This window comes from Populus nigra, chromosome 17 (genome assembly GCF_951802175.1).
Source record: "Populus nigra chromosome 17, ddPopNigr1.1, whole genome shotgun sequence".
In the NCBI taxonomy this organism is placed as follows: Eukaryota; Viridiplantae; Streptophyta; class Magnoliopsida; order Malpighiales; family Salicaceae; genus Populus; species Populus nigra.
The window spans coordinates 11,994,609-12,014,114 of record NC_084868.1 but is presented as its reverse complement, the minus strand read 5'-3'; the positions used below and the strand labels follow the sequence as shown (position 1 = coordinate 12,014,114).

The window sequence follows — 19,506 nt, the reverse complement described above, 5'->3', positions numbered from 1 at the left end:
AAAGATATATCTACTAACTTAAACTTGAGATATATTTTGTAAATCTCAAATTCTTTATTATCATGCTATATTTTTTTAAAGATAAACAAGATGCAACCGAGCAGTAAAGTTAGATATAAAAAATTGCAATATAAAAATTTACTAAATATCATAAAAAAATGTTTTATGAAAAAAATGTTTTATCCTTTTAAAATTAAAATCTTTTATGAACAATTAATCTTTGCAAAAACCAAATCTAATTTAATTTTTATCTAAAAAGTCAAATCCTCTTATTTTTTTACGCACTGAATAATTTAAGTTTAGTAATTATAGATTCAAGATGGATGATATTTTCTTTTAATGGTTTTAATTTTTTTTGTTTTGATGAGATTACTTCAACATGACTCTTCTCTCACTTTTTCATTGTGGGTACTAAACTTTTTTTTATTATCAATTAAGTTCTTTAATTGCAAAATTATTAGTTAATTACTTTGTATTTGTTGGTCAAAGACAAAATCAAAAGTAGAAGGACCAACATAAAAAAGATGTCAAAAGTAAATGGTATATTTAAAGATGGTGCAAAAAGTTCAATTTAATTCAGTATTAAACATTAGATTTTTTTGGTTCCTCGTGTTTTTCTAAATTTAATTTCGGTACAAAATTTTATTTTTTTTAATTTTTTAGTTCCTGATTTGTGAAGAAAAAAAAATTGTTAGTTTCAGCATAAAAAGAAAAAATTATCATTTTTATATATTTTAACCACTAATTTAGTTAATTTTTATGTCCACAAATTTTATTTGACAAAAGTAACTTTATAACAATTGTTTAAAACTTAAATATTATCTAAAAATAGATCAAAGTTGAGTTTTTTTTAAATGCCTTTAAAATTATTTCTTTGTCAAATTGATATTCTTTTCAGAAGTTTTTTATCCAGACATATTTAAATCAAATTGAATGACCTTAACAACGTTAACTTTTCTATAAATAGAGGAACCTTTGTACTTGAAATAAAATATATAGAAAATAAAAAGAAAAGTAACAAAAAAACAACCAAAAAAGAAAACTTCTTAAAATTTTTCTCCATATTCAAAAAGATCAATTTTTACCCGTCCAAACCAAAATTAGCAAGTCAAAACATTTATACGAATATAAATTTAAAATCTTTGTTATAAAACTTGATTTGATATTGTAAATAAATTCAGATTTTATCCAGATCCTGTCTCATAACAAATAAGAAGAGTTGAGCTTATTAAAAAAAAAAAAACCTCATTAACTTGGTTAAAAATCCATTAATTTTTTTAATTTATTTTAAAATAATATTTTTAAATTTTTTTAGTTATTTTTTCCTATCCATGACCTGAAATAGTCGGTTTTAAAAAACCATGTTAAAAACAATAACATGTAGAGAAAAACAAAATCCCTTTTCCATCTATTTTTTTTCTCTTAAGATTTTATTTCCGCTTTTGAGTTCCGAAACTCTCGAATATGCGAAATTATATTTATAAACCAGCCAAACACATCAACCCTTTAGGTGCCGTGACACATGTAATCCCCACGTCAGATTCGAGAAGTGGAAAATCAACATCAAAAAACGAACGAAGACGAGACAGAGAGAGAGAGCGACGGCAGAGTGGTAAGTAGACATAGACGCCAGAGAGAGTGAGAAGTGAAAGAGAAGAGGAGCGGGTGGTTCCGGTCCTTTATCTTCTTTATCCACCTCTTACAAAAACCTTCCTCTTTTCTTCTTCTCCTCCACACGATTCTCCAACCCACAAAAATCTCAAAAATATATAAAAAAGAAACATTCTCTCGCTCACTCACTGGCTGACTGACTCATGGCTTCTCTTCAATCACCAGTAGTCTCCCCGATTCCGCAACTCGTCAATGCTACAAGACCGAACTCACTCAATAAGAATTTGTTATTTGTTGATTTCGCTGGACTCTACTGTAAATCGAAGAGAACTAGAAGGAGAATAGGACTTTCTTCGAGTTTCTCTCGATTTTCAATTAAAAAGAACTCCAGTCCGGTCCACGCCATTCTCAGTGTTGACCGTCAAAACATCTCTCCGCAGTATCCTCATCCTCCTGATTTGAAACCGCAGGTATTTTTCTTTTTTCCTTTTAACTTGTTTTGCTGTTTGCGCTGAAATACAGTTTTTCTTTCTGTTTTTCTCAAGAGACGTGTTCGTTTTGGTTTTGTTGACATTTTAATATTTTTTTATGATTATTTCATTTCTAATATATTTAATGAATTTTAGGCTTTTTCTTTAAATAAAAAACATTTTGATTCCGTTAAAATACCAGTTTTTGTTGTTGTTGCTTATTAGAGATGATAATCATATTTATTTGTTGTTTGTTTGATTTGAAGAGTAAGAAATGCAGGCAGCTAACGAAACAGTAGCTTAAAATACTGTTCCATACGGCTCAATTTGTTTATTTAATTATTTTGTTATGAAATTTAGGTAGCAAACTTGGAGGATATAATATCAGAAAGAGGAGCATGTGGAGTTGGATTTATTGCGAATTTGGAAAACAAGCCGTCCCATGCGATTGTCAAGGATGCACTTACGGCTCTTGGTTGTATGGAACATCGTGGAGGTTGTGGAGCAGATAATGACTCTGGTGATGGTTCAGGACTGATGACTTCGATTCCGTGGGAGTTATTTGATAAATGGGCTGAGAGTGAAGGGATTGGTTCTTTTGATAAGTCGCATACTGGTGTTGGGATGGTTTTTTTCCCTAAAGATGATAACCTTGTGAAAGAAGCCAAAAAAGGTAATGTCGTGAGTTAGTTTGAATCCGGTTGAGTTAACGTGTTTGGAGAGTGCTTGTTCATTTTCTCACCTTTGATATTTTGTAGAATGGTGCATTTTTAGTTTACTGAATGATATGCATTGAGGTTTTGTTTTGACAATGGGTTGAATTTGGTTTTAGTGATGTATTTCATTTAAAAGAAGATTGCACTTTTCTTTCTGTTATGTTGATGCACTATTCTTTTGGTTTTCTTTCTTAGCAATGTGATTTGGCCCAATATCCTTGTCATAATTTTCAGTTGGTCTTCTCTCTCTAGTAGGCTTCTGCCTAGGTAAAGATAAATATACCTGGCAGCGAAGCATAGAGCAGATATCTTTTAAGATTCATGTATGCACTGAGTGTGGGATAATGTTTTCCATCTTCATTCCTAAAAATATATGGGTTATATATTTGCTTTTCTATCTTGTAGTAAGTATCCTTCAGTCTCTCCTTTTCTTCTTGTTCTTTTTTTTACCTGTTGCAGTTTAGTGTGCATGACTGATGCTTTTTTTTACCTTAGCATCAGTTTGATTGATTGCGCACTGTGATTATTTTGTAGCAATTGTAAATATTTTTGAACAAGAGGGCCTTGAGGTGCTTGGATGGAGGTCCGTTCCTGTAAACACGTCCGTAGTTGGTTTTTATGCAAAAGAAACCATGCCCAACATCCAACAAGTATTTGTTAAAGTTATTAAAGAAGAGAATGTTGACGACATTGAACGAGAACTGTATATCTGCCGGAAGCTGATTGAAAGGGCGGCGAACTCAGCAAATTGGGGGAATGAGCTTTATTTCTGCTCTTTGTCTAATCAAACAATTGTTTATAAGGGAATGCTTCGTTCTGAAGTTCTTGGGATGTTTTATTCTGACCTTCAGAATGATATCTACAAATCACCTTTCGCTATTTATCATCGAAGGTATAGCACAAATACTAGTCCCAGATGGCCTCTTGCTCAACCAATGCGGTTTCTTGGTCATAATGGAGAGATTAACACCATACAGGTTATAAAGTTCTCTACAGTACTGCTGTGTAGTTAGCATTTTGAGGCATCTTCTTATCTTGATTCTAAAATGCACACAGGGTAACCTGAATTGGATGCAATCTCGAGAAACCTCATTGAAATCTTCGGTTTGGCATGGTCGTGAAAATGAAATTCGTCCTTATGGGAACCCGAAGGCATCGGATTCAGCAAATCTTGACAGTGCAGCCGAAGTAAGAGCTGCTACTTTTATGCTTACATGATTTCCTCAACCATCATACGCGGCTACTTTAGAAGATTTCTCCTATTTTCTATCTCCTTTTCTGTATCATTGTGGGGATCACTTGTGAGTATTGTATGTCTACTCACATCTCTCTCATTAGATATTACTATCAAGGAGCGAACAAGGAAAATTTATTGGCTAGAGTCTTTAAAGTTTTGATCGTACAGAATCCAGCGCATCTCATTTTAGCTGGGACAACTTCTTTATGGATACCTTTGGTGCTTAAAGTTGAAAGTTGATAATGTTGTGACTCTTTGTTTTGGTACTATGAAGGAATAATTCCTGACCATCTTTTCCCATGTTTAAATGGACACGTACATGGGTGCTTATTTGATAAATAATCATTATCACCAGGATTTATAACTAAAACCGATACATGTGATGGGGTGCCAGCACAACAAAGGGGGGAAGTGTATTTGCTGTAGACTCAATTTAGTACATTAGAATTGGTAAATTTTCCCATATTCTTTAGCTATTCTTATGTAACCCTTCTGTGTTTTGATTTGTTTCTGCTCTTCACCTTTTCAGCTGTTAATAAGGAGTGGACGCGCTCCTGAGGAGGCGTTGATGATTCTTGTCCCTGAGGCATATAAAAATCATCCAACTCTGACAATCAAATATCCTGAGGTATTTTCTGTTGGTAATTTGCAAGTTGAACTTGACAATATTTCTTTCTGAATGCTAAACTAATTGAACCAAGCCTTAGAACATAACTTATCGGGTCAGGCATCATAACTCTCTTCCCATTTATCAGGTTCTATTTTGGACTTAGTTGCTTCTAGAATTTCGGTGGTCATGTCTTTTTTTCCACCTTGATTTATAAATATGCTGGTTGTTTCTCGTGTGTTTTTAATTTGATTTAAATTGGTGCTGGTAGTGTTTTTGAAATAGATTGTGATTGTAGTTAAAATTTACCCTCATAATTTTATTGCAATTACTTGTAGGCAATGCATAGTTTATTGGTTCCATGTAGGTTGTAGATTTTTATGATTATTACAAGGGTCAGATGGAAGCTTGGGATGGACCTGCTTTACTCTTATTCAGGTAAATTTTGACAGACTTCTTGTACTATCTTGGAGCGCCAGGAGTTGATGGTAGCTCATAGGGACCAACAGTAGAGGGCTATAGATGATTATTGATGTGCTCACCCAAGATTAGGAAGTGTCCTTGATTTTGGTTTTCATTTTTTACATACCAGGTTGTAATAACATATCAGGTTTTTCCTTAGAACTGCCTTGGGAGTCAGTAATGATGTAAAACAACAATGTGCTTGCTTATATAAATGTAAATGAATTCAGATGCAAGCATACAAATGTAAATGAATTCAGATGCAAGCACATGTATATGCACATGTAGCTAGTGGCCTAGAATATTGATGGTTTGTCGTGGGCTTTATTGTTTATTCTATATTTGTTTTTCAGTTCTTGTTACTGACTGTTATTATTTTATTTCAAATGGCGTAGTGATGGAAAGACAGTTGGGGCTTGTCTCGATAGGAATGGACTCCGTCCTGCTAGATATTGGCGGACAGTGGACAATTTTGTATATGTTGCATCTGAGGTGTGTTCCACATATTATATAAATTGAAAGTACTCAATGATTGATAATCTCAAAGGAAACTGGATGTTAGAGCACAATATGCAATCTCGGTGTTGTTAATTTGGTTGACTTAGGGTCCTGAAATGTCTGTTGTTTTCCTTTTCTCTTTATCTCTTTTTTTTTTTGACATTATCGTAGTAAAAATCACTTAAACTTTTATTTATGATTGATAAGTCATGGCATAATGGTCACCTGTTTTGATACTGGGACCAGGCTTGACTTGGGTTATTAGGATCCCAGCTATGGATTCTTTCTCACTTCAGTCTTTTCCCATCAGGCCTAAATCACAAAGTCCTCCTTTGGTTAGACTAACTTTTTATTTAATAAATAACTGACATTAAGGCTGCTTGCACTGTTAATTGAAACTCTTGCAAAATATTTAAAGAAATTCTTTTAAAGCAAATTGTGCAATAAATATCACATAATTTGTCAAATTTTATTGAATAATATGGAATCTACTGTGAAATGAGCATAAGTCTGACTTTGATTGCCATATCTAGGTGTTTGATGTCATTATCATTCCGAAGTTTCCTTTTGCTTTGCCTAAGTTTTAAGTTTTGTTTCTACATCTATCTATATAATATAACGAACATGTTCCGCTGGCTAGGGTGGGATCAATGAATTGAGATCTCATGAGAATGAAATTATCTCCTCTTTCACTTGAATTGTTGCTGAAAAAACCAATTCTCTCTTACTTCAGTCCCTGAACTATTAGGATTTTGTTTGAAATGATGTTGCATATATATATTTGATGTAATTGTTGTGATCATGGTAGATCATTTCTCACATCAGTTAGCTTTGGAGGAGCGAACCATTTGGCTTCATGTTTGCTCTGTAAACAGTTGCGCAAGATATTTTGAATTGTATCATTGAATATTTGACATGCATCTGATTAATTTAATATTTCCTATTTTTTATTTTCTCTTAAACATGGTCTACTTTGTTGCAATCTCTGCACTTAAAAGAAAACTGTACCTTTTATTAACCAGGTTGGGGTTGTACCAATGGATGAATCAAAAGTAACGATGAAAGGACGTCTAGGTCCCGGAATGATGATAGCTGTAGATTTGCCTGGTGGCCAGGTTTGTGCACATTTTAGTGTTTTTTTTTTGGTACTTGATACCTTTATAAGGTAAATGATGCTGGAAGTAGTTAGTTCATTGTAACTCCACAACCATTTTAATCTACTATATATCATTTTATGCCAGTTTACTGTAGCTTCTGATGTGTTTCTTCTGTAGTTAGCTTCTCTCTCTCTCTAAATCAATGTATTTGATGGATAATAGAAGAAAACTTTTAAGAATAATGCCTAATTTTATTTTTCAGTTTTATAAGACTATCAACGTTGTTAGTGGATTCAGAAATTTCTGTAATGTTACTGTCTGATTTTTTGAATTATGAAGTAATATTTCATTGCTGGAAATGCATGCTATTTTTTACTCTATTGCCTTTATCTATGCTGATCTCTCTCTTATTTAGGTAGATTTGGTGTAATTTTACACATAGTAGGCTGCTGGCAACTTTTCATTGTGATTGTATTGGCAATTCTTTGAACCCACATCTAGATTTGACTATTGATCAGTTTTTTATTTGCAGGTTTATGAGAACACCGAAGTAAAAAAGCGAGTAGCACTGTTAAATCCATACGGAAAATGGGTCAAGGAAAACCTGCGATCCTTGAAGCCTGCAAACTTCCTCTCTGCAACAGTTATGGACAATGAAGTAACTTTAAACCGCCAACAGTAAGTATATCTGTTTAATTTGCTGTATCATCATCTGCTATAAATTATTTATGATTATTCTTCTTCTTTTTTGTTTTCAAAGCTTAACTTTTCATAGCTGATAGTTATATCTGGCATTTACTCAAGTCTATATGCTTCCTAATTGACTTAGGGATTTTGTGTTGCGGTTTCTATCAAGGTATAAAAAGTTGTTAGTTTAATGTAGAGACTTATCTCATGAAACCATGCGGCTTGTGTCCAGCACCATGGCCCATGTAGGTCCACTGAGACTTCACAGTCTTGATTATCTCTTACGCACCTCATGTAAGATTCAAAACTGCTTTACCATATTGCTGTTTTCAAAACCCTTGAGCAGTTTTCCATGTGAAAAGTTGTTGAAAGTGAGGTCACAGTTAAAGGGGTGTGTGTGTGTGCGTGTACTGCTTCATTAAGTTCTGAGAGCTTCTTGCGTTACAAGGTGTCAACTCTCAAGACCAGTTTTAACTATATTTTAAGAGATCTTCGTGGATATACTTACTATGACAAATTGAAAGATGTATAATCTACATGTACTATATCTTGGTTATTGGACTCTCATACGTGTACAGGCATACTTTTATATTTAGTTTTGTAGACATATTATACATTATATGTGTGTGTGTTATGCGTGTGGGTGGGCGAGGTTTGCAGACATACATGAACTCTCATATTTGTTCCCTGCCTTCCTTTCCTTGAGTTTTCACTTGAAAGCATTGCCTAATATCTTTTACTCATTGCCTGGTATCTTTTACTCGAAAGATTTGCCTAATATTAAAAGACTTTTATTTAAATTAGTAGTATTCACCACTTTGGTTTGTGTTCATTATTTTGTACTGTCATGGGAACAGGGCGTTCGGCTACTCCAGCGAGGATGTCCAAATGGTTATTGAGAATATGGCTTCGCAAGGGAAGGAGCCTACATTTTGCATGGGAGATGATATTCCACTGGCGATATTGTCTCAAAAGCCGCATATGCTTTATGACTATTTTAAACAACGGTTTGCACAGGTTTGAACTTTGAACATGCCTTTTGATATTTATTTTTAGCTGTGCTTTATGATTTTAAGAATCATCTGTGGGGTTCTGAATGCACTAGCCTTTTGTTATCACACCAATTTAATTTGAAATCATATATTGTTTGCTGAGTTTGTTTTTCATTCCGTGAATGCAGGTTACAAATCCAGCTATAGACCCTCTCAGAGAAGGATTAGTTATGTCTCTTGAAGTCAATATTGGAAAGCGAAGAAACATCTTGGAAGTTGGACCAGAAAATGCTTCACAGGTTCTGAGTATCATCCTTACTTGCCCAGTGTACCTAATGATGTTTATCATGCTTTTGCTACAAACTGCATGTTAGTGATTTCATATATTGAGTGGACTCAAACAATGTCACTTTTTTCCAGGTTATCTTGTCTAGTCCTGTACTAAATGAAGGAGAGCTTGAATTGTTACTGAAGGATCCCTACTTAAAACCTCAAGTTTTACCAACCTTTTTTGATATACGCAAAGGGGTTGAGGGTTCTTTGGAGAAAACATTAATTAAGCTTTGTGAGGCAGCTGATGAAGCTGTTAGAAATGGTTCCCAATTACTTGTTCTCTCCGACCGATCTGATGAGCTGGTAATTACCCTTTGGTCTTCCCTTTTTCATTTGCAATAACTTGGAATTTACTGTGTTAAAAGCAATTAATACTGATAACAGTTTCCTTGAGAATATACTAGGTGTTATGATTGCAAGGTCATTGAATGGTTGCTGTTTCTTTTTCGGCCTTGTTTTCTAATTATAGTTCCTGATTGTAAAGTAAACTTTCAGCAACTATTTTTGACTCAGTTCTCATGCTTCCCCAATTACTTTTTTATCTCGGTGCTCTTTGTATGCAGCAAAGTGCAAGAAAACATTGTTGATTGTACTCCTAGTCACAACTCTCCTGATTGAGAATCATTTCACTAGTTGAATGTAATCATGTGTGCTTTTCTGTTGACAGTTTGGGGTACCACTAGTATGCTCACGCATTTTTGTTGATCATGCTCCATCTTGATTTTTTAACAGTGAATTGGACTACAGAAATTTATATGCTACATCACGCCATCTGCCAGTGTAAAGTTTCATGATCGCAATCAATTATGAATTCATCATTTTCTAATGTAACACATGGATGCTCCTCTAGTTTTCATATCTTTCTTTGTAGGAGAATATTTAAGCTTCGCTATACACAAATTGTAAGTTCTGAATGCTGTTGAGGTTTTCTCTTCCACATATATGTGCTATGGAGCTGATAAATCCTGACATGTCTTCCACTTTTCATTCATCCTGGGCATGCAAGGAAACTTCAGTGCGTGTTATTCTCCTAATTCTGAGTGATACCAATCATTTTCCTCTTTCAGGAACCCACTCGGCCTGCAATTCCAATTCTTCTTGCTGTTGGTGCTGTTCATCAGCATCTTATTCAGAATGGTTTGCGAATGTCAACTTCAATTGTAGCTGACACTGCTCAGTGCTTTAGCACTCATCAGTTTGCCTGTTTGATTGGATATGGTGCTAGGTTAAGTTTTCCTCTTTACATGAAATGTTTGTAGATGATGCTTTTACCCTTTTCTTCTTAGATTTTGGTTATGCTAAAAATAGTGGATGGAACAGTTATTGAAGATATTTAAAGTATTCATAGTAATATGTTTTCAATTTCCCTCCCTTCAGGTTAAAATATAAAAACAATACCAGGTTACTTCCCATATGTTTGGGTTACATTTTCTTGGAGCCCTAAATATTGTACTCTCACATGTTGAATACTAATAAAGTCTATATTGTGAATGAGACACGTTTATTTGTACCATTTACAAATGTCTGAAGAGTTATTCTTAATTAAAGCTGTAGGATACAGGAAAATATTCACTTTCACCTAAAATAATTTTTTATATAAAGTTAAGTATCATATCTTTGTGTATCTTAATCGCTTCAAAATAGGTAAATTATTAAATGCCATTTGTCAAAGTAGGTCAGAATTCTTTGTATCCTGTTTGCATCAGTTTCACTTTTTGACTTCTCCTTTTAGTGTTGAATCTTGTAAGAACTCGTAGTTCATCCTCTTAAACCTGAATATCCTTATGTTATTGCCTCACATCTGTCGCTTGCATTGACAATATTTGGTTAAATAATTTTTTTCAGTGCTATATGTCCGTACTTGGCACTGGAAACATGTCGGCAGTGGCGCCTGAATAAAAGAACTGTGAATCTGATGATGAATGGCAAGATGCCTACTGTAACAATTGAACAAGCTCAAAAGAATTTTTGCAAGGTTAGTACATCCTTGAAACAATAAATTGTTTAAAGATCTTCACTAGGTACACAGTGTAAGAAAGAAAAAACATCCAAGTGATGTTCATACCTTAAAACTGCCGTGTTTCAGTGCCAAACTATAGTACTTTAGCTTCATTGTAGTTTCTTTGTATTGGCTGTAAGTACTCCCTATGCACTTCCTTTTTCATTTGTTAAAAATGTTTGAGGCTATGTGAACTATAGAGTTTCAATTCTCATCTAGTATAACCTTTTTGTTCAAGATTTACAATTATGTATTTTTGTGCATCAGAAAAATTACTTTGTCCTCCAGTTCTAAATGTTAGAACTTTATAAGAACGTGGCTTTCATCTTCCAAAATATTACCGGATTGCTGCATCTAACATTTGTACGTGTAGCTTATTGTATTGATTGTTCTTCTCTATTCCAGGCAGTTAAATCTGGTCTTCTCAAAATTCTTTCTAAGATGGGCATCTCATTGCTTTCAAGGTACAAGCTCAGAAATTCCAGTTTTTTGGTTTTTTCAACTTTTTGGAAGTCAATTTACTGATGCTTTGTAAATTTTACTGGTAAATTGACTTGTTTGTTTTCTGTTTTTAGTTACTGTGGTGCGCAGATATTTGAGATTTATGGATTGGGGAAGGAGATTGTTGATCTAGCATTCTGTGGCAGTGTTTCAAATATTGGTGGAGCAACTTTTGATGAGGTAATTTGAACTTGGTAAACTAAGTGGTGGAAATTTTGTACTCTTTCTTGTTGTAGTTAACTTCCAATGTTCTAATCCTTTCAATCTTTAACTTCACGTTTGAAGTTGCTTTTTTGTTGATTTCCATTTTCTCTTTCCAGTTGGCAAGGGAGACGTTGTCTTTCTGGGTGAAAGCTTTCTCCCAGGCTACAGCTAAAAGACTGGAAAATTATGGATTTATACAATTCAGACCTGGAGGTAATACAACCAATGAATGTCAGTTACATCTCACAGACATTTACTAGTTGCTTCCATCACTATTATGAAGATCTGGTTGAAATTTTAGTCAATGTTTATAGCATTAAGCGAAGCAATACCTTGGTTGCAGTTGTGATTTGTAAAAATTACTTCAAATTTCACTAGATCATTAGGATGACACTAAATTACAGATTTGTCAAAGTTGATATCAATTTGAATTTGCTTGATTTATTTTACACAGCCTCAAAACTGTTCTCAAGACTACATTTTATAAAAACTTCTATAACAGGGGAATATCATGGAAACAATCCAGAGATGTCAAAGCTGCTTCACAAAGCTGTTCGCCAAAAGAGTGAAAATGCATTTTCTATTTATCAGCAGCATTTGTCTAACCGGCCTGTGAATGTGAGTGCTGAAATAAATTAGTTTATGTTTTAATTTTTTGAACTCTATTTTAGCATTTTATAATCATGTAATTAAAATCTGCTATCATTTCAATTGTAGGTTCTTCGTGATCTTCTTGAGTTCAAAAGTGATCGTGCTCCAATACCCGTGGGAAAGGTTGAACCTGCCACATCTATTGTTCAACGGTTTTGCACTGGTGGGATGTCGCTTGGAGCTATTTCTAGAGAAACTCATGAAGCAATTGCCATTGCTATGAACAGATTAGGTGGAAAATCTAATTCAGGGGAAGGTGGTGAGGTAGGCTTTTATAGATCAGTTCTCTTTGTTTGTTTTGTTTATCACTTAGTCTGTTCATTGCTTACCTCTCTGTCTTTGTTTATGAATCACACAAAGGCATGCACAGACAAATAATAGTAATGAATCATCAGCTCTGCATGGAACTATACATCTGTTTGGTCCTTTTTTAGCATATATTGGAGACTAAAGCATTTACAATATTATGTCATCTAGGATCCTATTCGCTGGAGCCCACTTACTGATGTTGTTGATGGGTACTCTCCGACGTTACCACATCTTAAAGGTCTTCAAAATGGTGATACTGCTACCAGCGCTATTAAACAGGTGATGATCCTGACCTGCATTTTCTAATAAGTTCTTAACCTCATGTGAAAGAGGATCTAATATTTTTAGCAGATCATGAGTGCCTGGCTAAAATGTTAATGATATCTGTTTAGGAGAGAAATTGTGTTCTCTTTGAAGTAGTCAACTTAGACCTGCCATTCACCATGACATCTTGGTATGTGAATTATCTTTTGACAACTAGTTGCATTTTATTCAGGTTGCTTCAGGACGTTTTGGTGTCACTCCAACATTCTTGGTCAATGCTGATCAGTTAGAAATCAAAATTGCACAAGGTGCCAAGCCTGGTGAAGGTGGCCAGTTGCCCGGGAAGAAAGTCAGTGCATACATTGCAAGGCTGAGAAATTCAAAACCTGGGGTTCCGCTTATATCTCCACCCCCACACCATGACATTTATTCCATTGAAGATCTTGCGCAATTGATCTATGACCTTCATCAGGTGATCGATCACGCTATTTTGATCTGCAAGCATTCTTCACTTGAAGATATACCCCCATATTGTAACTTCAATGCCTGCTGAACAAACAGGTCAATCCTAAGGCTAAGGTTTCTGTAAAGCTTGTGGCAGAAGCTGGTATTGGCACAGTTGCATCTGGGGTAGCAAAGGGTAATGCTGATATTATACAGGTATCTTCTCATGATGCATTGACTATGCCCATTACACCTTAATATGTCTTATAGTTCTGTGGCTCCTCATCTCCATGCTATTTTAGCATCTTCCAAAGTTGGTATATTCAAGTAATTTGCTGGCTGCTAATTAAGAGGTCAACTTCTTTTGGTCAACATGTTCGTTAAACAAAGTGATTCTCTATTATACTTGGAAATGTCTCTCCTAAGACAAAAATAAAAATAAATAAATAAATAAAGCATAAAGTATGGTAGATGTTTAAGGTCAGAAGTTAAACTATGTTGTGATGTAGGACTGAAAAGAGAAGGGAGATTAAGCATAAATTGATGGACCAGAACAAATAATGCAGAGAAGAAAGAAGGGATAAAGAAGAATTAGAGGAGAGCAAAAGTCTAATAACACTTTTTTATTCTTTTTTCTTGTAACTGGTTTCCATGATTCTGACATTATAAGCTAGAAGAACTCAATCTTTTGTGTTCTGTATATGTTTAGTGGTAAATTAGAATACCGATTGTTTTTTTTTTTCCTAAAATGATCAAATTTTCCTAGCCATCCCAACCCCGCTCTTTTCTTACCATACCCCTCCACACAGTCCACATCATTTGCCAGTGATGTAACTAAATATCAAGTTCTATTGCAGAAGCTTTCACCTGTCTCCTCTTTCTTGCGTACTTTCCTTTACTACTACTACTATTATTATTTTCTGAAGGGAAAGTTTATGTTATGATTCTATATGGGCATATGGAAAGCTGGAGAATTCTTTTAAAAAAAAATATTTTGGTTTTGGATTAGGTTCACAGAAGTAGTGGGGACTGGGGAATGCTTAATCTGATATCTTATTTTCTTTGCAGATATCAGGGCATGATGGTGGAACTGGAGCTAGCCCCATAAGTTCCATTAAGCATGCTGGTGGACCTTGGGAACTTGGACTCACAGAATCCCATCAGGTTATTATATTTCATGTGTGAATAGGATGTTAATCCTTGTGATCTGTTTCTCATACATTCTGTGTGCTTTTTTGGTCAATGGCAATCTTTTACAGACTCTCATTGAGAATGGGCTCAGAGAAAGAGTGATCCTTAGGGTTGATGGGGGCTTCAAAAGCGGAGTTGATGTCATGATGGCTGCAGTAATGGGTGCCGATGAGTATGGATTTGGTTCCGTTGCAATGATTGCTACGGGATGTGTAATGGCCCGCATTTGTCACACTAATAACTGCCCTGTTGGTGTTGCCAGCCAGGTATCAATGGAACTGTATATGGATTTGCATACTGTGTATCCCTTCAGTGACTTATTCTTTGAAATTGAATTTCCTTTAGAGAGAAGAACTACGTGCTCGGTTTCCTGGCATCCCTGGTGATCTTGTTAATTTCTTTTTATATGTTGCTGAGGAGGTAATCCCTTTTTCTGCCATTATAATTTTAATGGAATTATTGAAGTTATTTCTTTTATCTCTGGTTGAAATTTTCCAAACTATATCTAAAACTTTGTCCTGATTCTTGTTGCATTTCCTTATGCGGACTAGATAAGAGGCATGCTGGCACAATTGGGTTATCAGAAGTTAGATGATATCATTGGGCATACAGATTTGTTAAGACCACGAGATATATCTCTTGTCAAAACTCAGCATCTTGATCTCAGTTGTATCATGTCGGTATGTATTGAAAGAGTATCACAACTTCCTGCCATTTTTTTTACTGACATGGACTTGCTCTGCCCTGTGTATCGATAACAGTGGTTCGACTTTTTTGTCCAGAGTGTAGGCTTACCAAAACTGAGAAGTACTGATATCAGGAATCAAGATGTTCACACCAATGGTCCTGTTTTAGATGATGTTGTTCTAGCAGATCCAGAGGTATGCTTCATATCAATATTTCAATTTTCAACTTTGAATCAATGGCCTTCAGCTGTAAAGGGGTTTAGGGGGTGAGCTTTGCTTAAAGGTTTTGGTCTGGTGTGCCCCTATATTTTTGTTGGAAGACATTGAGAAAATTCCATGGGCTATGGGACTGAAGCTTTGGTTATGGTAGTTGTGATTCTTTGATGGTAGGACAGACCATACCAATTATATGCAAGCAAGTGTAGGGTGCCTTACTATTTGCTGCCATACTTTTAACTAATATCTTTATTTTTCCAGATTCTAGATGCTATTAATAATGAAAAAGTTGTCAATAAAACCATAAAAATATACAATGTGGACCGGGCTGTTTGTGGGCGTATAGCTGGTGTGGTTGCAAAGAAATATGGCGACACTGGTTTTGCTGGGCAGCTGAACATAACGTAAGATGTGACTTCCTGATGACAAGTATTGACAGTTTCATTCAAATGCAATTTAAATAAATTATCTTCATGGCAACAGGTTTACCGGGAGTGCAGGGCAGTCGTTTGCATGCTTTTTGACACCTGGAATGAACATTCGCCTAATAGGAGAGGCTAATGATTACGTGGGGAAGGTATGCTGGGAAAAATCTCAACTCCTACCTAGTTGTTTGACAAGTTTGATGTTGAATTCAAATGTGTATTGGTCATTTGATTTAGCCATCATGCCTTGAGAGTTTCTCAATTCATGTATTTGCAAGCTGGTTCTATATTGTGGTGAAATTTGACTAGATGGTTTGAATTAGAATTTTGCTGCTGTTGAATTAACTTGAGTATCATAATGAATATGCTGTGAGCACACATTGATTTTCAAATGATAAAATAATTTCAATTTGGATAATTCAATGTTAAGCTAATATAGTTTGCTAATCCTGCTAGCAGATTAGCGTGTTTGTTTTTGCGTTTCAAAAATGCTTTTGAAAGAAAATATATATATTTTTCTTTGCTTCAATTTTTTTTTTCCAGATCATTTTAATGCACTTATGTCAAAAATAAATTTTAAAAAATAAAAACATTATTTCGATGCATTTTCAAGTGAAAAGTACTTTGAAAAGCAACCATTACCATAATAAATCAAGCTCTTTCAGCAGATTGTTTGGGAACACGGTGCAAATTGTGTTCCCTCAAGTTTTGATTTATTTATTTTTGCTTAAAATGAATTTTTTTTTTATGTTTTCATATCGTTTTGATTTGCTGATGTCAAAAATGATTTTTAAAAAATAAAAACTTTATTTTAATGTATTTCTAAGCAAAAAGCACTTTGAACTACAACCGCTACCACAATTCCAAACATAAGAGTGTGTTTTCAAATTTGAGGGAACGCGGTTTGCACTGCCTTCTCAAACACACCTTATAATTCTTGTTGCTGAACTATGGTTTCTGAAACTAGTTGTAAATGCATTTAGGGTATGGCTGGAGGAGAATTAGTCGTAACTCCTGTGGAGAACACTGGATTTGTTCCTGAGGATGCAGCTATTGTCGGGAATACTTGCTTGTATGGGGCTACAGGTGGCCAAGTATTTGTCAGAGGGAAAGCTGGGGAGCGGTTTGCTGTCAGAAACTCACTTGCTCAAGCTGTAGTTGAAGGCACTGGAGACCATTGTTGTGAATACATGACTGGTGGTTGTGTGGTGGTACTTGGAAAGTGAGTAATGTCTCTCTACATTACATTTTTCTTCTAGTCAAGCAATTAGAAGAGAATGGTTATAATTTTAACCCATTGTTACACTTCCATGTCACAGGGTGGGTAGGAATGTAGCTGCTGGGATGACTGGAGGTTTGGCTTACATTCTTGATGAGGATGACACTTTGATGCCCAAGGTTTGTGCTCTGATCCACACACTTTACCATTGCAAATTTTGTTCTTTTAGTTCAATTGGATTTCCATGAGGTTAGCGCTAACTACAAGGATGGTGTCTTGTTTCTTAGCATTTTTATGACACTATCAGCATCTCAAGCGCGCACACAAACCTCGGGGAAAAATTCTGAAAAATTTGATCCTGCTTACACTAGTAATGTAAGGTTGAAGGCATGGAAAAAAAACACTTCACACTAGATACTATAAAAGCACTATGCAATCGGCTTATTTTCCTTTGATTGCCTCCATGGAGGATGAACCCCAGTGCAGTGTCAAGGTTCTCCCTACTGTGTTCTGGAGGACATCGTTTCAGACCATGGGAAAAGCCTCCTTGCATGTACAACAACATCATTCGCAGTTAAATCTTATTTTGCTCTTTCCTAATGCCTATCTTGTTCCCTGAAATCTTCACTGGCACTTGGCTTCAAAATCACTTTTATTGTTGTCCATTCTTTTAAAAAGCTTCAAAATCTTGCCTGTTTTAACTGTGAACAGGTAAATAAAGAGATAGTGAAGGTCCAAAGAGTAACTGCATCTGTTGGCCAGATGCAGCTAAAGAGCCTTATTGAAGCTCACGTTGTAAGTACACTGAACAAAACTAGTTCATGTGCGCACAGATGCACAGAAAAAAACAAGATATACTTCCATTTTATTTCTCCAATCATGGTTTACTGACACATGCTTGCCGGATGAAGGAAAAAACCGGGAGCAGCAAAGGCGCAGCTATCCTGAAGGAGTGGGACACAAATCTTCCACTCTTTTGGCAGCTAGTACCACCCAGTGAAGAAGACACCCCAGAGGCTTGTGCAGCATACGAGGCAAACAGTGCTGGGCAAGTGACATCATTGCAATCTGCATAAGATAGCTCTGCGAGAAAACTCTGGAGGCCAGCCAATAAAACCCGAATTTGCAACCCCAACCTGTACAGATCAAATATAAACTAGATGAACTCTTGACTTGGACTTCTCCACAGATTTATCGGGGATCCCCGGAATGCTTGGTATCCTTGGCGATGAAGGTTTTGTAATCGAAGAAAGATTAACATCACCCAAGAGCATCCCAGACATCCATTTTCGAGCATCCAGGTTCCACATTGTTACAGAAATTGTATAGTGATTTGTGGCAGAAAATGTAAATTCAAGTTAAAAGTTTTTTCACCATTGTCAAGGTTCTGATGCTTAGCAATAGAACGTTTGATTTCATTTCGCTGGTCATTGTTTTCTCGAAGTTCATGATAATGAATTTCCTTTTTTATCTCCCGACGAATGCAAGGTTAGTGATTGCCACGGCAATGATGGGCTTGAGATACCGAGGACAACATGCTGAACACACCCAGGACTTCTGTTATAACATGTATGCTGTCATAATTTTCTGTTTCTCTTTTACGGTTTATTGAGAGCCTCATTAAGGCTCGAGTTATAAAAAAAAAATAAGGTAATATTTTCTCATTTTTTCTATGATTCTAGAAACTGCATTTAGTAGGACTTAAAGTTTGCTTCATTAAAGGAAGGTATTGGATACAGAATCAGGTACCTATATCCATCTTTATATGCAAAACATAAATAATTATCTATTTGTTTTAATTATTTTTATTATCTTGACTCCCGATAAATAATATAATGAATGCGTTAAGTTATACGTCTAACATGTAAACTCTATGCATATGCCATCATTATATAAAGCGAAGATAGAAAAATTAAAGATGATTTTTTTCAATAAAAATCTACGTATAAAAATTTTATACAATAAGTTTACCATACCAAATAAAAGATTGTATTATAAACTTTTATTTAAAATATATGTTGCATGTTTTTTTTTAATATAAAACAACAAAAATGTTTTTGACAGGATAAATTCTTTTTTGTCCTTGAGTTTAAAAGTTTATTTTTAATATAAAAGTTAAATTATGTCAGATTTTATTTATTTTTCAATCTGAGTTTTTTCTATATAAAAATATCAAATTATGTGATACTATTGTTAGTCTTTTTTTTTTAAGTATACAATTAAGAATTTTAAATGAATATAAGTCGGATTATAAAAAAATTTACATATGTACATTAGAGATGTTTTTTTATAAGGATGTTGATTTTTTTTATTTAATTTAGTTGATAGAAAACTGTGTAGATACTTAATTAGATAGAAGAGGTGCGATGACAATTAACATTCAACTTCTAAACTTCCTCTTACACTCAGGGACACACACACACCACCACCACCACCATCAAAAGCAATAATACAATTTTTTTTTTTTTTTTTTTTTTTTTTTTTTTTTTTTTTAACCATCTAGGTGGTGGCCTAGTGGTAAGAGCTTGAGACTAAGGGGTTTGCTCCCTCTTAGGTCTCAGGTTCAAACTCTATGGCTGCTCATATGATGGCCACTGGAGGCTTACATGGTCGTTAACTTCAGGGCCCGTGGGATTAGTCGAGGTGCGCGCAAGCTGGCCCGGACACCCACGATAATCAAAAAAAAA

General features: G+C 35.0%; 1 protein-coding gene across 1 annotated transcript; it reads left to right on the top strand.

Annotated features, from left to right (window-relative positions):
• The first annotated feature begins 1,639 nt into the window (after window positions 1–1,639).
• On the top strand, window positions 1,640–18,249 carry LOC133677443 (ferredoxin-dependent glutamate synthase 1, chloroplastic/mitochondrial-like). Its single transcript, XM_062099501.1, has 33 exons — window positions 1,640–2,081; window positions 2,442–2,754; window positions 3,332–3,774; window positions 3,854–3,985; window positions 4,564–4,662; window positions 5,009–5,079; window positions 5,499–5,595; window positions 6,624–6,716; window positions 7,231–7,376; window positions 8,243–8,402; window positions 8,566–8,676; window positions 8,798–9,013; window positions 9,778–9,935; window positions 10,556–10,685; window positions 11,115–11,173; window positions 11,285–11,390; window positions 11,531–11,627; window positions 11,917–12,032; window positions 12,132–12,329; window positions 12,543–12,653; window positions 12,871–13,110; window positions 13,200–13,298; window positions 14,151–14,246; window positions 14,342–14,539; window positions 14,619–14,693; window positions 14,825–14,953; window positions 15,056–15,154; window positions 15,437–15,579; window positions 15,659–15,752; window positions 16,584–16,822; window positions 16,920–16,998; window positions 17,531–17,614; window positions 17,731–18,249. Exons 1-33 carry the CDS (start codon window positions 1,815–1,817, stop codon window positions 17,893–17,895), a joined length of 4,863 nt encoding a protein of 1,620 aa, XP_061955485.1. The 5' UTR covers window positions 1,640–1,814; the 3' UTR covers window positions 17,896–18,249.
• The last annotated feature ends 1,257 nt before the right edge of the window (window positions 18,250–19,506 follow it).